We start from the raw sequence: 19,821 nt of genomic DNA on the forward strand, positions 1-19,821 counted from the left end.
AGTTTTATTTAAAGGATAAACAGAGAGACAGAGAGAGAGAGGGGGGGGGAGGGGAGGGGAGGGGAGGGGAGGGGAGGGGAAGAGACACAAGAGACTCCTCCAGAGAGGAGAAAGTCCAGAGTTGATACCCGAGGGAGGGAGGGAGGGAGGGGGGTATTCTACCCCTTTATAGATTTCAGATTTCCTTTCTTCTCATGTTCCCTCCTCCCACCCTGCCTAGTGACCAAAGGGGCAGGAAGAGAGCTGTCCAGGGGCTGATTGTTTGTGTTGGAAAATGTGATCCTTCTCTCCACCAGATGATTGGGAATGCTATCTACCCATTTCCTTTTCTTTGATAATTATCTACCTGTCCTTTGCCCTGGTCTTACTTTTATCCTCCAATGGGAAAGTATTGTCCTTAATGAGATATAAAGAACTCTGGGAAACATAAAGGGAGAAGGCAGCAAGTCTTCCTAGGAAGGTTTCATGGTGAAGGGGACTTTTGAGTTTGATCTCAATGAACTAAATTTAGAGATGAAAAGTTTGAATCACAGCGTTCTGCAAAGGACCTCATATTTTTTTTAAACTTCATTACATTTCCTAAATATATGCTTGTTGCCACAGCTCTTTAGAGAATAGTAGCATACATTATTTATTGGAACACTTAAAATATTAACATCAATAAAGTCCATAGTAGCTTTACAAATACTATGCCCAGTTGGATAAGCCATTTTGAAATAATGGTTTTCAAGTTACTCAAACTTTCCAATTATACAAAGCTAGTAAGAATTCATGGAAACAAATAAGAAACCCAGGATAATCATTTCAACTCTCCAAACATCAGCCATTTCAGATAGAAGAAACTCTTTTCTTGGCATTTCATATGCTTTTATTCATGCACAGAGGTACTGCTTCCTTACAGTGGATATTTAAGAATGTTTTTCTCTTCCAAACAAGTATAGAATTTTTGTGTCACTGAATTTTATCTCTTGAATATTAGGAACCCAGGTGTCTAATATGTTTGGGTTATACTGAGCTAGAAGGCAAAAATCTTGCAAATTTAGAAATTGAAAGACATCAGATCAAAACCCTTAGGGTGGCCCAAGAGGAGACTGCCCTCCATTCTTCTATGGTCAACAAGATCATCTAAGATTCGATTTTTCAGAAAACTGATATCAGGCTTGACCTGGATCCTAGATAATGAAGATCTTAGCCTGGTATTTCTGGCAGAGAAGGAAGATTCCATCATGTGATCTCTTCCTTATCCTGCTTCAGTTAGTTGTTTTGTTTGTCTTCTGGGTGGTACCAAATACATTTATACCTTCTACTTGCAACCATGATGGAAATTTCCTTCTTATGCCTGACTCACTGAAGAAGGTCCATCCCTGCAGGGCTTGGAGAGCATCAGAACTGGAGTAAAATCTTGATATCCCTGGAAGAGCATCCTATCTTTAGGCAGCCTCTGAAGGGGCAGGAGGTCCTAGGAAAGCTCTGCAGCACTGAGGATTATTGGTGAATATCAATCTTTTGTTGAGAATCTACAAATGAATTTTAGCAGAGGTGTTCATTAAGGCAGTGGGCTACCTGGGGAAGTAGTGAGTTCCTTATTGCTGGTAGTATTTAGGCAAAGGCTGAGTAGGCATATGCTTGATTCATGCATAAAGCAAATGTTGGATTAGAGGTTCTAAGATCATTCTAGCTCCCGTATTCTTTGTTTTCAGGTCCTTGTTTTACCCTGTGTGTGCCTGTATCTTTATACTTAGCGCGTTATTCTGTTAATGATGGGTCCAGATATTTGCCTCCTTCATGAGTCTGATATTTTCTTCCTTGAAGAAAAGGACAATGTTTATCTTTTTCTATCTCAAGTGTTTAGCACAATTAATACATAGGAGACACTAAGTGATTTTTTATCAAATGAATTTATTTTGCATAGCACAATATCCATTTACATATATCTTGATTTATAGTTTAAGTTATCCACAAGTAGTCTTGCTTGCAGTGATATGTTCATGTTGTTTAGAACCACTGTTTCTTTAAATACTTGAGATGGATTATGCTACCCAATTCTCCAAGCACAGTTCTTCTAATTAATTTGTTCCATCTCAACAGAGGTAGCCATAAAATTACAGTTAAGATAGAGCCAAAGTACAGCCAAGATTTTTCTGGATTTATATTTGTAGTTAAGTCCCCAGTGCCAGAAATGGCCCTTGAAATAGTGGCTAGAGCACTAGATGCAACTCATCTGCATTAGGTAGGCCGGCGACTCCCATGGGAAATCAGGAGTAGTCTCATCCAAGCTTAGTGAGGGAGGCAGATGTATGTGAGATGGAAAGTCCAGAGGTGTGCTTGGGCAGAGGGGCAGGCATGCAAGCTAAAGTGGGAGCAAGGATGGGGAAATCTCAGCGAGTTAGACTGGATGAGGAGGTCAGAATGGGGCGAGAAAGCAGAGGTAGACAGGGTGCGGTTTGAGGGTGGAGAGATTGCAGAGAAGCAGAGGAGGAGGGTGAGGTTACAAACAGAATACTTTTTTTATTATTATTATTGTACACAAATGGGATACATGTTGTTTCTCTATTTGTACATGCAGTCAAGGCAGAATACTTTAAAAAAATTTTTTTAGAATACTTTTTAAAGGGATGTATGTATGCTTGTGCCAAAGATACACATTTCGTTCACCCATTCATTCACTCAACTTATCTATCTTGTTTACCTTGGGACAACCACCAAGCAAATGCTAGGGATACTAATATGAATAAGGTGGAATCTCTGCTCTTAAGTGTATAAACTGTAAACTAAACTCTACAGACACATTAGCAGACAATTACAATACAGTGTGAGAAGTGGCATGACAAGGTAAGTACAGATAGTCTGTGAGAGCCTCTGGAGAACACAAAACCAAGTCTAAGATGAGGAAGGAAGGGTAAGTTGCAGTTAGCAAGGTGAGGAGGGTATGCAGGGGTGAGGAGGTAGGGAGGGCAGGGAAACCATCTTGCTATAGCTCTGGGAATGGCTGAATATTCTAAAGACCAAAGGGGGAGTTTATACATGGATTACAAACACCCTGTCATAGTTGGGTCTTACATGCCATGTTAGGCTTTTTCCTGGGAATAATGAATCATCCAAGTATTTTAATCAGGGAGTGACACAATCAGATTTGTGCTTTAAAAATACTACTACAAAGTGTGGAGAATGTGATAGAAGAAAGGACAACCAGGGAACCACTGAAGTGACTATAGCAACTCAGTGAAAGATGATGGTGGATCAACCAAGGCTGGGGCAATGAAAACAGAAGCATATGGATTCTTGAGATATTTGTAAGTTAACATAGACAAAGCTCAGTGGTTGACTGGATGTGAGATGTAATCAATCAAGGATGGCCAGATTTCTGGCTTGGGTAGCTAGGCAGGTGGCTCGCCCTAGAGGCATACCAACAAGGGAGGAGGATGTCAGTTTCAGGAGAATTTTGATCAGGGGGAGTCAGAGAGCTAAACATCTTTAAGTCTAAAGAGTCATTCTGCTGGACTGTCTCACACCACCTTATCAGATCAGGTGAGTCTCTCTGGAGAGTGTAAGGAGATATACCTGGCCAGGATATTCACCCTGTCATTATCATTTATTCATTCATTCAATCAGTCAGTATTTAGTGAATGCTAATTTTATGTTCATGCTATTCCAATATTCCATAAACTCCAGTGTCTATCTATGCAGGTGGGTTACTTCTAAAAAAGTGATTCTCAAAGTCAGAGTTTCAACTGTAAGTTTTCAATATTTTTTTCTACTCAACCCCCAACTTGTGCATATTGTTTGAACCTTCATGTGCCGCTCTAGAGAAAAGTGTTTCCTCACTTCTTGTTTCCTTGGTTGCAGTAATTTTTTTTTCATTAAATTCCCATGACTGCCTCAAATTTTAGTTTCTTCTTCCCAGACTTAAGTCTTTGATAGAGTTTTTACTTGGATAGAAGTTAAATATTTTAGAGAAAACCCTGAATAAGTTGTTTCATACAGCCAGAGGCTTGGAAATTATTTTCTAGGCTCCAGAGTTTCATGAGCAACTCTGAGGCTTCCCATGACTCAAGGGATCCGGTTGCAGTTTCAGTAACAGATGTGATTGATCAAAGTCTTCCTTGCAATACTTGTATCTGATGCAATTTTATTTCACATTTGATGCTTGGTTTTCTCACGCTGAGGCATGAAATTTGAGAACCAGAGAAATCAGCAGGGTTTGCAGGTTGAAGTTAATAAAACACTCAATGTGAACTTATTGTGTTCAGAATAATAAAATGAAATGCACTCTTGTGAAGTCTAACCTCACATCCTGAAGATACCATCTTGCAAATCTGTTTCCTTGGGGCACAAGGGGGTCTAGGGTCACTGAGTAAAGAGGGATGAATAATCTACTTTGAAAACCACTTTCTGATTAATCAGTAATGCCTATATTTGCCAAACAAATCTCTTAAAATCTCCAACTCACTTCTGAAGGATATTGCAAGAATTACTGAAGTGATTTTTTTAAAGTAATTAAGTTACTTTGAATTACTGGTCTGATAAATAAATGTTACTTTTTAAGAATGCACTATTAATGTTATTTCCTAATGAAGATAAAAGATGTTGGATGTTTCTTTTAGTTGCTTAAATAAAACAGTATGATCATGGTTCAAGATTGAATTTCTAGTGCAGATGTTTTCAGTTTTGCAAAGAGAACATCTCTGTTCAACAGCGGACTGCCTCTAGCCCCATTTAGCCACCTCTCACCTACTGAGGCTGTTGTCTCAGTTGATTAATGGATAAATAATGCAGCTTCCTCAGTCCCCTGATGCAGTGGATAAGTTGACTTTGTATGTAAAAGCATAATATTATATCCTGTAAGTCTTAGAAGCCCGAAACAGGACTTTGACAACATCTATTCTTAATACTTTAATTTAAAGTCGAAGTCAGTCAGTCTAGAGAAAGTAAACAATTTCCTTAAAGTCACCAGGTTAATGCCAAAATCAGGACTAGCAGCTGGATTTTTTTAAATCCAATCTTCTCACTGTTGCCTTGTGCTACATTCACTCTAGAAAATCTAGAATTCCCTTCTAAAAATTTTGGGTGATTGGTTTGAACACAAACTCCTGGTGAGCCAGTGCCCAATGAAGTACACTACAATCTTTAGCATTCCCTGGTATTTTATTAGAGAGTTTTGTTTGGTGCAACTCCCTGGAGTACCACACTTTTCTAGGCAGATATCCAGAAAGCAACAAGTTGATCTGCCATGTCTGCTGTCTGGCAGGCAGCACAAGAACCTGCAGGGCAACTTTGAACAGCATTCTAGGGACCAAATAAGCCAGCTGGTCTGATTACAGCACATGATAATCGGTGCCCATCCTAATTAGGCTGGCAGGATTTCCACCATGGTGGATGGTCCACTCCCTGCATGCACAGATGTGGTGACTCAGTCATGTTCAATTATTCAACCACTTTCATTTGAAGACCAGTTACATGCAGAGTGTTATTAAAACCTCTTTGTAATATGAGCAAGTTGGGGCATGAGTTGTAAAGAACTGAGATACAGTTTGTAAGTAGAGGTACCACAGGATGGCCTTCTCACATGTATCCAGTAGAGTGGGATGGCCTGTTCATGAATGAAAGTTGAGAGCCCTTGTGACATGTGCCTTTCTATCACAATTTTCAAGAGGAGGTGGTCTCCATGGAGTCTTTGGCTCTGGGGGTTTTCTTTAAAATAATATTTATTGTGTACTTTTTTCAAATTACAAAAGCAGCATATGTTCACTGTGGAAATTGCAGAAAATTACAAAAGAATTAAAAGTATTCATCATTCCAATACAATAACAACTTTTTAATTGAAATATTTTGGTATATTTTCTTTGGCATATATAAGAATATATATCTTTTTTCTATTTTCATTTTTTCCTTCTCTTTTCTTCCTTCTGTAACTGAGATCCAGCTGTGTCCCCTGAAATTCTAGGAGTCTATACAACACACACAACTAAAGAGGAATTTCCTTGCCCAAAGCCCAGCATATGACTGTTGCTCCATAGTTTATTAATCAAATGCCCAAAGAAGCTTGGTTTATGGACTTGAGCAACCTCAAACTCAGGCCATGCCCAAATCTTAATAAACTCTTCATGCCACAGAAACATAATGAATTAGAAACTGACTACTTTCCTTCACGAATTCTTCCCATCTCCAAGAGCATCGACAGTAATTCACACCCCTTTTTTGTGCTCTTTATATATTTCAGGAGCTTCTGCTTGATCTGAGAGCTGCACATACAAAGGACTTGCTTGGAAGTATGGATCTCAGTGAAAAGTGGGCTTTGGAGGAAGGTAACTGGTTGTCCCCCAGTGGAATTCATCATTTTCCCAGCACGAGAGCGGGTATGGTCACTTTTGATGTCCCTGATACACGTTGTACTCTTCAACTCCTGAACTTCCCTGTGAGCCCAGCTGTTCTCAGTACATGCCCAGTGCTATTGCCTTTTCAAAAGCATCTGGGTGTAGAGGAGAGGACATGGACTTTGAAGTCAGATAAACCTGGGGATGTTGTAACTCTCCTGGAGTGGAGTGTACAAATGTAAGAACCAGAACCCTGAAATAGAACTGTGGCCCTCTCTTGGGTCCAAGAGTTCAACACTCTCTCATCCTCCAAATCTGATGGAGATTAACTGTGGTGGTAAGAGGCTACCGGTGGGGAGATCAGAGGTTACTGAGTTGAATGCACTCACAAGATGCTTTTAGTAAGAGCTTGCCTTATGTTTGTTTGTTGTTCATTCATTCATTTGAGAATACTATTTATCATATTTTATACAACAAGCAGTGGGAACACAAGAGAGAAAACAAGATGAACCTAGAGATCACTGGACGACATTCTCTCATGACATAGCAATGAACGTTCACAGAGCTTTTGCACTGTACCAGGATACATCTTCCAAACATCATTACGGCAAACAGGGAGATTCTCCAAAGGGAAGGGCAGATGCAGGAATTTGGATGCAGTCTATTTAGAAATCCACAGCTGTTTGCTCCTGTGCCCCAACACCCTGTCACTCTAGCCACTTTTTAAAAGATCGTTAAACCAGTATCTCCTCAGATGGTGGAATCAAAGAGAATCTCCCTAGCTCAACATACAGCCCTTCCTGATTAGACCTCTACCAGCCTCTCCAGACTCATCTCCTGCTGCTCACCACTAGGAACACCGCTTCCCTCTCAGTAGATCTACTCCCTCTAGAGTCTTGGGTATGTCCTGCTTTCACACCCCCGTGAGCCTCTGCAACGGCTATTTTCAACTGCCTTCCACTTGGACAGTCCCTTCTCATCTTTGAAGCTTCAGCTTGAGTCAGCTGAGTTGAGATTTCTTCCTGCCCCTCTACCCACCTGCTCCCACACTGTTCTTATTGAGAGGCCCTCCTCAGTGCTGCCATGATACTTTCCACACTGTATCATGACTGTCTGTATCCTAGATGACCTCTGAGTTTCCTGAGGCAGATGTTTAATTCATCTTTGCATCACTGCAACATGGCAAAGAGCTGATGGCTAGCTGGTGGCTGGAGGAATGAATGAATGAATCTCTGATGGGTAGGACCACATCCTCTGCATATGTCTGCCTTCATTGAGAGGTTTTATTTGGGCTATGGCAGCTCACCTGGCTGCACAACTGTTCTGGGCACCACTGCATTGCTTCACCCTGCTTTTAGCACACTTACAGCACTTCACTCAATGTCCCTAGGTCTTTTTACCAAAGCTTGAAAGCAGAGGAGAGAGATAGGTGAGGTTTGCCCACTGGTGTTTTCATTACCCAGGCAATAGAGTCATCCATCCTAGAATTTCAGACCTGAAGGGAAGCTCTGGGATCACTGTAACAAAGGGTTGACAGTGCTTACTGTGATCAGTTCCACATGCCACCACATCCCTCTGAGTTCACCATGTCAGATATTTACATTCTTTGGAAATAAGGTTAGCCAAGAGGAAGAGAAATCAGACTTGTGTTGAGGTCTGCCCCCTGTTTATTGGTTGTTCATTCCTTCATTTGAGAATATGATTTATCATATTTTATACAACAAGCAGTAGGAACACAAAGAGAAAGCAAGATGGACAACATTCTCTGATGTGCCCCATCTCTAAAATGGGGGTAAGTGATGAGCCACTGAAGCAGTATATCCTATGAAATATGATTCCAGTTCAGATAATCAGACTGTGATGATGGAGGCATCCAAGACAAAAGTCCAGCCATGTTTCAATGTTGGGGTATAGAACAGTGACAAGGGATGGATATGGCTGAAATCTGAAAATTCTTGTGGACTGCTATTAGGGTGGTTCTGAGGACTGGGCTGGGATTCAGGAAAGGTGCAGGTCTTAAAGGGAATGAGTAGGGAGCCAAAGATGGAATTCTGGGGAAGTCTTGAAGTGGAATGAGGAAATTCTCATTCAGAAACAGAGAGTGCTTGCCCCATGGTGCCAGAGCTAAGTCAAAATTAAAGAAATCAAAAAGAATTTTCTTTTCTTTTTCTTTTTCTTTTTTGATACTAGGGATTGAACCTAGGGGTTCTTAATCCCCAGCAACATCTCCAGCCCTTTTTAAATTTTTTATTTAGACGCAGTATCTCACTAAGTTGCTGAGGTCCTCACTAAGTTGCTGAGACTGACTTAGAACTTGTGATCCTGCTGCCTCAGCCTCCAGAGCTGCTGGGATTACAGGCATGTGCCACCACAAAGATTTTAAATCATTTATTAAGTATATACTATTGCCAGACACTACACTAAATTTTTTTGTATAGATCCAGACTATCTCAAGCATTCTCACAACTTTATTCTCATTATGAATGAAGAAACTGGGCCTGAAAAGCTTGAGAAACTTGTTCAAGGCCATTCCCCTCACAAATGACTGAGCTGGAATTTGAACCTAAATCTGCCTCACCCCAGCCATCATAAGCTATTGCTCCTCAATTCATTCTCCAACACTCCCTACCGTCTTCATAATTTAAGGCTCTGGTGGTCCAGTTACAACCCTTTTTTTTGCTGGTGGTTTGATTACCACAGTAGAAAAGTGAACTAGTTACAACCAGGGCTAAAAAAAATCAACAGAGCTATTGTAATATGTGGATTATTATCCAGGCCTGCAGCTGTCTCAGCTTATGCACTTCAAGGCCTCTACCCATCTGCTTCCAAGCATCTTTTCTCAAACCCCACCCACTTCCCATCACTGATTGGTACTAGCTGCTCCATCTCTTAGTTCCAATGTGGGTTAATGGGGTTTGCATTTCTAATGAAGCACCAGAAAAGTCCCAGAAGTGTCCAGGTCTTGGGGTTTGGTTCTTGGCTTCATGGAATCCTGTGAGAATTGTATTAACTGCAGGGAAGTGCAGTCATCCTGGTGAGTCATAGGCCTTGAGGCAGATCCACACAGCATCTGCCCTTGTGTTATCCTTGGAGCATCCGGCTGCCATTAGGATGGGACTACCTTCAGGAAGCTGGCTGGGGAGAGCCCAGGATGTCTGGGGGTGATAAGGAGTTTCTGAAAAAAACTACCTCTATGTCCTACAGTTCCAACAACCTGGGTCAGTGGGTTTGCAAACTTATTTTAAAGGCCTGGAATGCATTTTACAAATGAAATTGCATGTAATCCCTGACATATGAAACACAAGGGGATGGTCTTTGACTGGTGCCCTGTTTCAGATTGTTGCATTACAAGTTGATCTGGCTCTTCATTTGATTTGTCCACTGCCACACTGTATGTGTATGTGATGCAGGAGGGAGACCCTTCTCAGCAAAACCATAAAACATTTCTTCTTCCTGTTCCAGATGTGCTCACTCAGCTATTTAGGAGTCCTGCTGTCATCCACTCTTCCCAGGGGACTCCACCTGTTTATGCACCTCATTAGGGGAGAGGCAGGAAGTCTGGGAAGCACAGCCTGGCAGTGTGGGCCAGGTGCATCACAGAAATTTAGTGGCACTGCTTCCATTGTAGCTTTTAAAAGCAGGAAGGAGCAGATTTCCCTTCTGGTGCCTCTCAGGGTCATTGCTCAGGAAGGAAGGAAGCAACCTTTTCTGAGAGTGGTCTGTATGCCAAGTGATGCCACTGCATTTCATTCAAATCCTCACTGGAATCTTGTGAAGTAGTTATTCTGATCTCCATTTTGCAGATGATGACAATGAGTATTGGGAAGGCTGGTTACTGAAGCCAGCCTCATACAGCAAATGGTAGCAGAGCTCATGTTCAGACTCAGGGCTTTACCCTCCAGAGCTGTGTCCTGTCCATTACTTCTTTGTCAGTTTCAAGGGCAAGGTTATTCTGCATCTCCACATTTCCACGAAGTTTGATGCTTTTCATCTTGCATTCCATGGTGAAAGAGGAATATTAAAAACCGTTACCCATGACCTTCTATTGGCATTTGTTCCAGTATGCTTCCTAAGTGCCATCGCATGTTCTACCCCTTCCATTTTATAGACGCAGAGAGGTGGTTTGGGGAGTCTCTGCAAAGATTAATGGCAAGACTCGAACTAAAGTCCAGGCCTCTCTTCCTGTCCTCCCATCACCTATACTGTGCTGATCACTGAGGCAACTTACTGGGAAAACCAGGAAGAGATACATCCCAAGGGCACCACTCTATTTGCAGCTCTGAAAGGAGTCATTTTCTCTCAAGCCTCTGTGCAGGACTCTAGGGTGGAAAAGTAAGATCAAGGTGGTCTACATTTCAGCAGACACTCACATTCAGCTTATGGATTTTTTAAAATAGTTTTGTATAGATTGCAATTGCAGCAAATGTTTTTGCCCTTAATCTTAACACAAGATACTTCATCTGATTTCACTCAATAGCTCCAACTGAGTGTAAGTTGGAAGTATATGATTTTCCTCTGCAGGAACCTTTTTCTGTGTGTATTTTTGGAATAGTTTTTTATTCTGATTCATGTCTATACCTTCCAGTAGCTTCTTGGCTTAGCCAGAGTTTATTTCCTATGATATGATGTTAGGTAAGAATTTTTAAAAAATCCTCTTCTCTGTATCATAGTTGATAACAGGAATATGGGAGTGGGGGACTGGATGAATCCAACTTGCTTATATATTTTGCAAAATATCTAGCTTTTGTTAACAGCATCTCCTGCACTGATTTTTGGATTTTTTTAAGAGAATATATTTAGCATTTTCACCAAAATGAGTTCTTAACTTCCTGTCAGACTTCATGTCATATTATCTCTTGTATTGTTTTTGCTAAGAACATTTTTTTTTTCAGATGAGATATACTTAACTATTCTTCCTAATGTAGCCTAGTTCCTTCTTTTGGAATTTATGAAGAACTGAGGCAATTATCTGAAGCTTGATTTTCATTTAAGAGGAAAAAAAACAACTGTGTTTTTCTCCCTCCCTTTTATCAAGAATTATAAAGTGAGATTGTGCTAAAAGGAAAGAATATTAAGCCCAAAGAGAAGTGGAAATATCCTTTGGGCCAATTCAGCTGAGGAGTTAATGCTGCAACCAATTAATGACAAATTTCTCTTTGATAAAACCTTACTCTGGTGGCATGCCTTTGTCCTTGGTGTCATCTGTTGGCTTGTCCTAAGAGATGCAGATTAGAGACAAGGATACAGAACAGGGTCATGCTGTGCTCAGGCAGTCAGGGCCCCACTCTTCCCTCCCAAATGTCCTACTCACACTTTCCCAGTAGGGGAGGGAGGCGCGGCCCGCATTGCTCCTGTACTGTGCTCTGCTGTCAACTAGCAGAGGTCCTTCAGGAGACAGATGGTGACTTGCACAGAAGACAGCAAAGGGCAGTGCCAGGGTGGAGAGAAAGGCAGAGAGGGTGGCTCAGCTCACTTCTTTCTGTCTTTCATACTTGAAATTGGTGACCTCCCCAGAGACTGCTGGGAAAGCTGTGAACAGATTCTAAGACACCCTGGCTACCCTTCTAACTTATTAGGGCATTTCTCTGGCTCTTTCTTGCAAACAGAGTCCATAGCATACCTTGGCTGGAAAACCAAAACCAAAACCAAAACAAAACAACAAAAAAACAGTCTCATCCCATGTGACTCTGAGCCCCTCACCAAACTCTGGGAGGAAGAAGCACATCTGTGTAAGGACCCTATCACTTTTCCTCCTCTGCCTAAGTGATCACATAACTCCTACAGGAACCCAAAATTAAAGTAGCCCACAGAGAACCTCTCTTTTTCCTCTGCTCCAGGCAGGCTGGCAGATAGGCAGGCCCTTCCACCTCCATAGCAGAGGCTGACCAAAAACTAATGGCATTCCTAGACTGCTCAGGGCATATCCTTGGCCCACAGCTGGAGTTGCTTCCACTAGGAAGAACATCAGTGATGGATATTCTGCTGAGAAAACTTCTTTTAGCTACAACAACATGTAGAGTGTGTTCCTAGCTCTAGAAATGGAACTCAAAGTTCCTTTGAACCCAGAATTGGGTTCAGAATGGCATATAACTGTTTGTACCTCAACTACCAAGACATGAAGGTTCTGACTGAGTGTTCTAGAAGACTGAAGTATAATTCTTTAGGAGCCTGAATTGTTTTTAAACATTGACTGCGTTCTAATAGTTGATAAAGTTATTTTCCCCATGACTTTTAAATATAGTTGCTTGCCTTATTAAACAGTCATACCCCAGCTTATGATTGGGGGTGGAATAAAATTTCATTTAGAAATGTTTTGCATTAATTGGGAATCAAATACTATATTCAACTATTTAAACAATTCACATACACTTGTAAACACGCCTGAACCCCATCTCTCAGGCTGCCCAAGAAGCTCTGGACGGTGTTTCAGGTTGGCAATAGATCCTGGGATAGGATGGGAAAGGGAGATTTTATTTTTTAGTTTATACACATCTGTACTAAATGTTTCTTTTCCTTTACCTCAAATGAATATTATATGCTTACATAATAAAAATTAATTCAAGATAGTTACAATAATATAAAGAAACAAAAAATATTAGAGCTTGGAGGACGGTTCCAAGACTGACTTCCAAAAAGCCCATTCAATTCATCATGTAGAGCAATAGTAACAGTGATCATTAGACACCAGCCCACTGGGTGATCTGTTTCTATGGAAAACCTCACCTGAAGCCAGAGATGTTTCTCCTTGCTGCTTTCTCTCCACATGTTCCACTCTCTAAGAAACACTTACCTTGAAGTAGGAGTAGGGCCTCCTTTTCGCAGTTTGCAGGGACCATGACAGCAAGATGCCTACTGTCCACCTGGAACAGGAACCAAAGGGAACTCTGGCACACTCCAGACCACTATGTAGAAGGAAAACGAACATTCATTAAGCACCCACTGTATGTTGCACATTGTACCTGGTCTGTCTTGTACTTAACATTTTACTGCTACCAACAATTCAATAAGTATTATTTTCAGGAAACTGTGACTCTGAGAGGTCACCCCCTTAATAATTGACAGAGCTGATCTGCAAAACTAAAAACTTGTGTACTCTCCATTATAGCTTAGTGATCCTCTAGCAGAACCATCTCTTTGCAAGAGGCCCATAAAAGTCAAGTGTGAATAGGCATTTTTGGACATTGTCCCAAGATTCAATAAGGCCCTCTAGCATGGAATCCCTTATTAGATGGTGAGGGGCATGAGGGTCCTGATCACCTCTGTATCTGCAGTGCCTAGCACAGTGTTGGATGCATGATAAATTCTCAATAAATGTCAGGTTGATTAATAAGAAACATTATTGTTTGCTCTATTTCATAAGATAGAAAATTGAAATCATATATTTTAGAAACATTTCAACAGCAAATACTGAAACAAGAAAAATGCTTTCTCATTAACCTCCAGTTGATTAGTAAATTCAAATAGCTACAGTGCTATAAAGGAAGTTCTTTGCTTACAAGTCATCCATGTATATGAACAAATGAAGGGGAGTCCATTGTGAATCAGAGTCATTTGGCAGAGCAGTTTGGCAGACTCTAGAACCTAATCACCCTGTGAAATATTTGTAATATTCTTTGTCTTACTTTTTTGTTGCAGTAACAAAATATGCGAGACCAGGTAATTTATAATGGTTATAAATTTACTTGGCCCACAGTTCTGGAAGCTGGGAAGTCCAAGTATGTGTTGATGGCATCTCCTTAGCACTGGATAAGGGCATTCTTGCTGCATTGTATTATGGTGGCTGATGTCACATAGGGAGGCAGAGCAAGTATGCTAGTGTGGGCTTCTTTTCTTCTTCTAATGCAACCACAAATGCCACCATGGGAACCCCACCCTCATGACTTCATCTAATCCTAATTACTCTCCATAAGCCCACATCCAAATACCATAAACATATGTATCTGGTGATTAAGTTTCTAACACATGAATTTTGAGGGGTCCCATTCAACCTATAGCACTCCTCATGGGGGGAAGTTTGCTACCATATAACCAACTTTCAAGTCAACTGTTAGAACACAAACCAAAAGTCAGAGACAATAAACATTCCTCTTAATTTAAGCACACCATGTGGTTATTATTTTCTTTCAGGAATTCAGAGTTGTTAAAGGAAAGAAAAGAGCCCATTTGGGTCAGCTGTAAAGGCATGCGGCATCCAATAATAACTAACATTCATTTGATTTTTACAAAGTGGCAGTCTCTCTACTAGAGCCCAAAGTGCATCAATTTATTGTAATCTCACCACAATTAGATATTAGGTATGAGTATTATCTCCATTTTTACAGAATTGGAGGTTGGCAGAAATTAAGTTACCAGTTAATGGTGGAGCTGGGCCTAGAATCAAGATCCAACTGACCTCAAAACCCTCTCTATTCTGACTCTCTTTGAACACAAAGTGTTATTTGTTTCTTGATATGATGGGAAAACCAAGGAGACTGAATGTATGACTACATACACTCATGGGATCAGTGAGTCAAAAGTTTACTGTTAGAACCAAGAACTGACCATTGGTATTGGCAATGTGAGACCATTCTTGACTTCGACAAGAGTTACTTTGGCAGAATGGTAAGGTAGAAGAATCCTTCCTGGGTTGCTTTTAAGAGTAAAAGGAAGAGTGAACACTCCAAGAATAGAAAATTCTTCTGATAAATTTTGTTATTAAAGGCGGTTGAGAATTTGAGTGGTGTCTGGAAAGAGATGGGGAATCAAGGAAGATTTTTTTTCTTAAATATATGACATTACCATGTCTGTACAAAGCTAGGATTAGCCTAGGACAAAGGAAAGCAAAGTGGAAAAGGGGAAAAGTCATGTGAGTGAGATCTGACCCACAGTGGAGTTGGCCATGGATGGAGTACAGATGGTCATTCACAGCAACAGAAGAGCTGGAGAGTCAATAAGCCAGGTCAACGTAAACTGATTGCTGAAATGCACCAAGGTCCACTTGAGTTTAGTTTTATGAACTGGACAGCATGATTTTATGAATCTATAATCATGTTTTGCTGAATGCAGGCAGAGAGAAGGAAGAGAATAAGGTTTCATTAGAATTGTGGGTTTTTTTTTTTTTTTTTTCAGGCAAAGAGCATGGAAAGAGAGAGGAACATGAATTTGAGGGTAAATTTGAGAAATCATAGCAATGAATCTGAAAACTAAGATCATAAAGAGAGTGAGAGAAATAAAAAGTCATGGAGTAGGTAAATTATAGATGTTGTTAGGGTCAAGGAGGCACTGGGATAAGAAAACAGAGGCAATAAACTAGGATGGTGGCAAGTGGTGACTGGAGAGCAGAATGCTTGACACTGACATTAAGAATGGTGTTACTATGAAAGCCGGTGGCTAGACTGGTGGAGCAGGTCAAGGATAGGAGAGGATGTCTGAGTTGAGAGACCAGAGTGTGAGAAGGATCCACTATGCACATAAGGAGAAAATGCGAATTTTCATGGGAATGGTACTGGGGCAAATGACAGTGAGCCAGATGCCAATACCTTCAAAGAAGGAGGTGGAATAACTCAAGGGTCTGTGATGATGAAATAAGGAGTGGTAAGTAATATGGTTGTTCAAAGAGAGTCAGATTTCAGAACAAGAAATTTAAAAAACATTCAGAGAGGAGACTGAAGATCGGGAGATCTTGCTAGTGTTGAACTATAAATTCCAAACAGCAAATGGAAAGGGAAGGAGTAATGTGTACAAATATTCACTTAAGCATATTTGATTCTTGGATTTTGGAGATTTGATTATCAGGAGCAGGACAACAGCAGGGGATGGAGAGAGAAGCTAAGCAGTTCAAGAATGGCTGCCTCAGTGGAGGACAGCCCCAACTCTTCTACCCTCAGTTCAAGAGCAATGCTGGCTAAGTCTTCTTTCGGTCCTCTATTGTGTTTGGAAACAAAAAGCTGACAGCTGAAAACCCTACTGGCTGAAATTTTATAGGATGAAAACACATTGGTACAGACTGGGCCCTTAGGCTGCTGTGGCTAGTGCTCTGATCATTTTGAGACAATAGAAGGCTCCCCAGAAGGCTGACCACTCTGTTGCCCCTCCAACTGTCCAAGAACGGAGAAGAGACATCCACACTTACTCCTTCCTTGTCCTTGGTCCCTGCAGGGGGTCATCAACTGGGGGGCTTTGTCTCCAGGATAGGTCCTAAAAGACCAGGGCCCTGCCTGACAGAGCAGTTACAACCAATCCTGGGGGAAAATACATAATGCATCTGTCCATGTTATTAGGTCATTGACCCAGAGAGGAAGATTCCCAGAATGTGACACTAATTACTTTACATCTCTCAGACCCTAACTTCTGTTTCTACATCCTGTATTGGAAACTTATTAAGAGTAGATGGAGCCTGCTCCCCTCCCGCCGCTATCACAGCGCTGTGAAGTCCTCCAAAAATTGCTTCCCTACCTGAGAAATGAACATCATATTATTTCACCTACTGGAGTTAGAATTCAGGTTCAAAAACGAAGAATCGCGGAGCATAATGAAACTCCTCCTCCCTTGCTGCAAGACATATTCAAGCTCTGAAAATATATCTCCTCACAAGAAGCCCCAGAGCAATCGGAAGAGGACAGATGCATATGAGCAGGGAATAGTTTTTGAACAGGTTATGCTCTAATTTTTAATAAATGCGCAAAGGATTCGGGGTGGGAGAAAACAACCTCCAACAGGGAGTCGGAAGGCAGAGCGCGCGCCACTGCGGAGCGTGACGGCCACGGTCGCTTAGCAACGGACGGGGATGCGCGGGGGACGCCCGGCAGGGTGTGAGCTGGTAGCTCGCGCAGCAGCTGCAGGTGCCGCGCGTCCCCAAGCCTGCGGGATCCCTGGAAAACTTTGGGGTTTCTCCGCGCTGGAGTGTCCGCGCCAGGCCCCAGTTGACACGGCGATGCGCCCCGAGGGCTGCGGGTAGACGATGGAGCCTCGGCCCCGCTCGCCTCGCGGGGAAAGCCGCGGGATCGCACCCGCGGAAAGTTACCGAGCACCTGCTAGTGCCTGGAAAATGCGGGGTCCCTGGGCCGAATTGCCCCCAAGTTACTTTGCCAATTCCTTACCGTCATTGGATCCGGCGGTCCGAATCGCTAATGAGCTCTGGTTCAGGGATTTTGAAAATGGGAGAGAGAACCTCAGCTTTTTTAAGGGACTTGCTCGTTAGCTGATGCTTAATCGATTTGCCCTGAATGGTCGCGCTTCAGTTTTTGTTTTCTGCCTTTCTTCTTCCCCCAGACAGTGAGTTTGTGGACGCCTCCCCCGAGCCTTACAGCCCGGAGGAGTTAGGTAAGTCTTTAAAAATTCCTTTTTTTTTTGTCGGAATTCCGCCCTGGAACCCCGAGTTTAGGGGCACCGGGAAGAAATCCCGCGGAGGGGTGGGTAGAAAGGGTTGGGGGACACTTCCTTGGGCTGCACGCACGCTCCATTCTTAGATTGACCTTTTCTGGCATGTGTTTTGGGGTGGCGGGGTAGGTGTCCCACGTACCGCGTGTGTGTGTGTGTCCCCGGGTTAGTGGTGATGCTAGAAGAAGCGTGGAACTTCCAAACCTGGCTTTTCTGTTTTGAGCCTGCACTCATCTTCCTGGAAGGATGTGGCGGTGGCAGGTTCTGCCTTGCCAAGTACCTTGCCTGAGAGGGACATTGTGTGGGTAGTCCTTAACCTGAATTAAAAGAAGTCGAAGGCCAAAAACTAAAATAAAATAAAAAAATTATAACACACACACACACACACACACACACACACACACACACAACACATGGGTGAAGTCATTAAACCACAGGACCTGGGAGCCGCCTTCCTCCCTGATTCTATTCTTCATATGGTTTCTAGGTATTTTGGACTAGGTCATTCCATCCTCCTCTGTCTGTGGTTGTAAGAAATTTGTGGCAGGTGAATGGTGACAGACACTTGTCAAAGAGAGAGTATGCGGAGAGGGAAATTCGCATCAGTCAGAATCCTTCTAAGCATTCCTGCCACCCAGTCTCACTGGTGGTCCAGTGGTTTCTTCTCTCTCTCTTTTTTTTTTTTTCCTTTTCTTTTCTTTCCTTTTTCTGTTCTCAGGATTAGTTTGTTATCAAACTGATCTGTTAAGTCTGTCCTAGCTGTTTTCTTATCACCAACCTGAAAATCTTGCCTTCCTACCATGAAAGTTTTTTTTTTTTTTTTTTAATGGTATAAATTGCAGTAAAGGAGAAAAGAAGTTGTCCACAGCAATTTAAAAATGTTTACTCATGGAAACATTCTCAGCATTGGGCACCTTGTTTCTGGTCAGCCTCTTGTTCTGGGATGTATGTTCTTATCCAGTTCCACAACACCTCAAGTAAAATTCACCTTGGCCACAATTCTAATTTATTTCCGGGAATCAAGCACTCAACATAGGTCTGGATCAAGGGTGGCACTCTGAGGTAAGGAGGAGTACCTTGTTTATTCAGAAAACGTGTTTCTGACAACTTGTGAGGTAATCACATCTCTGTTAATGGAATTGTACATTAAATGCTATCTGTTAAAGGCACACCATAGTGAATCCTTAAATGAAAATGACATCTAAATCGTAGCTTTGCATGACATAATTTATTAGAGGGGAGTGATCAGCGCCCAGCATGTGTAATTGTGTGCTACTAATACCAGCACTGACTTTCCATGGTGTGACAGGAGCTATTTGGTCCTCTTAGATCATAGATGAGCATAAGCAATGGCAGGAAGGGCACTCCTTGCTCTGAGTGACCTGGCTGTCTAATACTAAATGGTTTGCATTTGCAGAATGATTTATGTATAAGAAAGGCCCAGGTGTTTGACCCTCTTTAATTTCCATATCTCCTCCTGAGATTAACAGTCTAGACTGCTCAGCACAGGCACTGATAAATAGAGGGAACTCTTCAAACTAGCAGTAATTATTAAGAAAGTGATTTTTTTTTCCCACTTCAGTTTAGAAAGCAAGAAAACAACCTTTTTCTCATGTGGGAAAAAACAGATTTTCCAGAGGCGATGAGAGGGTTGTTTTAATCTGTGGCTGTAACAAATAGTATAGATTGGGTAGTTTTTAAACAGTAGAAATGTGTTGGTTCTGGTTGTGTCAGGTACTTCTTAGGTATTTTCCAGTTCTAGGCTGCTAAGATGCTGTGAGGGGCTATATAAGCCAAAGAAGGCCCCTTGCCTTTCGATATTCATTGTTTATAATCATGTGCCTTTGAGTACATGGTGTCTCTCTTTGGAGAAAGGGTTGACAGAGGAGCCCTCTGAGTGAGACTTCATTGTTTCTATGCTATTTAGGTCAAAGAGGGAACTCACATTTATCCCTTGGAAAGAGGTATGATAGTTTTGAGTGCTATTCTTAGACACATAACAGGAAAAATGCCTCTTACAGCAGTTGATGAGCTTGTCAAGCAGCCATGTTTTAGGAGCACAGATGCACATAGGTTTAGCCTGGGCTAGAATATAAGAAGAGGTGAAGGAAAGTTAAAAGAGAACTGTTTCTCTATTCACAACACTGTC

At 41.8% G+C, this 19,821-nt stretch overlaps 1 protein-coding gene across 6 annotated transcripts in view; it reads left to right on the plus strand.

Annotated features, from left to right (window-relative positions):
• Amotl1 (angiomotin like 1) overlaps positions 1 to 19,821 on the plus strand; it is a 157,020-nt gene that overhangs the window by 15,570 nt on the left and 121,629 nt on the right. For 3 of the 6 annotated variants that reach the window (XM_047516618.1, XM_047516615.1, XM_047516617.1), the window contains exons 2-3: positions 6,221 to 6,356; positions 17,565 to 17,615. In XM_047516618.1, coding sequence (XP_047372574.1) covers positions 6,272 to 6,356; positions 17,565 to 17,615 — 136 coding nt within the window. In that variant the 5' untranslated portion in view covers positions 6,221 to 6,271. The remainder of the gene's footprint in view (positions 1 to 6,220; positions 6,357 to 17,564; positions 17,616 to 19,821) is intronic. The other 3 variants (XM_047516620.1, XM_047516616.1, XM_047516621.1) reach the window with 2 other exon arrangements.

The sequence above is a fragment of the Sciurus carolinensis genome, chromosome 11, assembly GCF_902686445.1.
Source record: "Sciurus carolinensis chromosome 11, mSciCar1.2, whole genome shotgun sequence".
Lineage (NCBI taxonomy): Eukaryota > Metazoa > Chordata > Mammalia > Rodentia > Sciuridae > Sciurus > Sciurus carolinensis.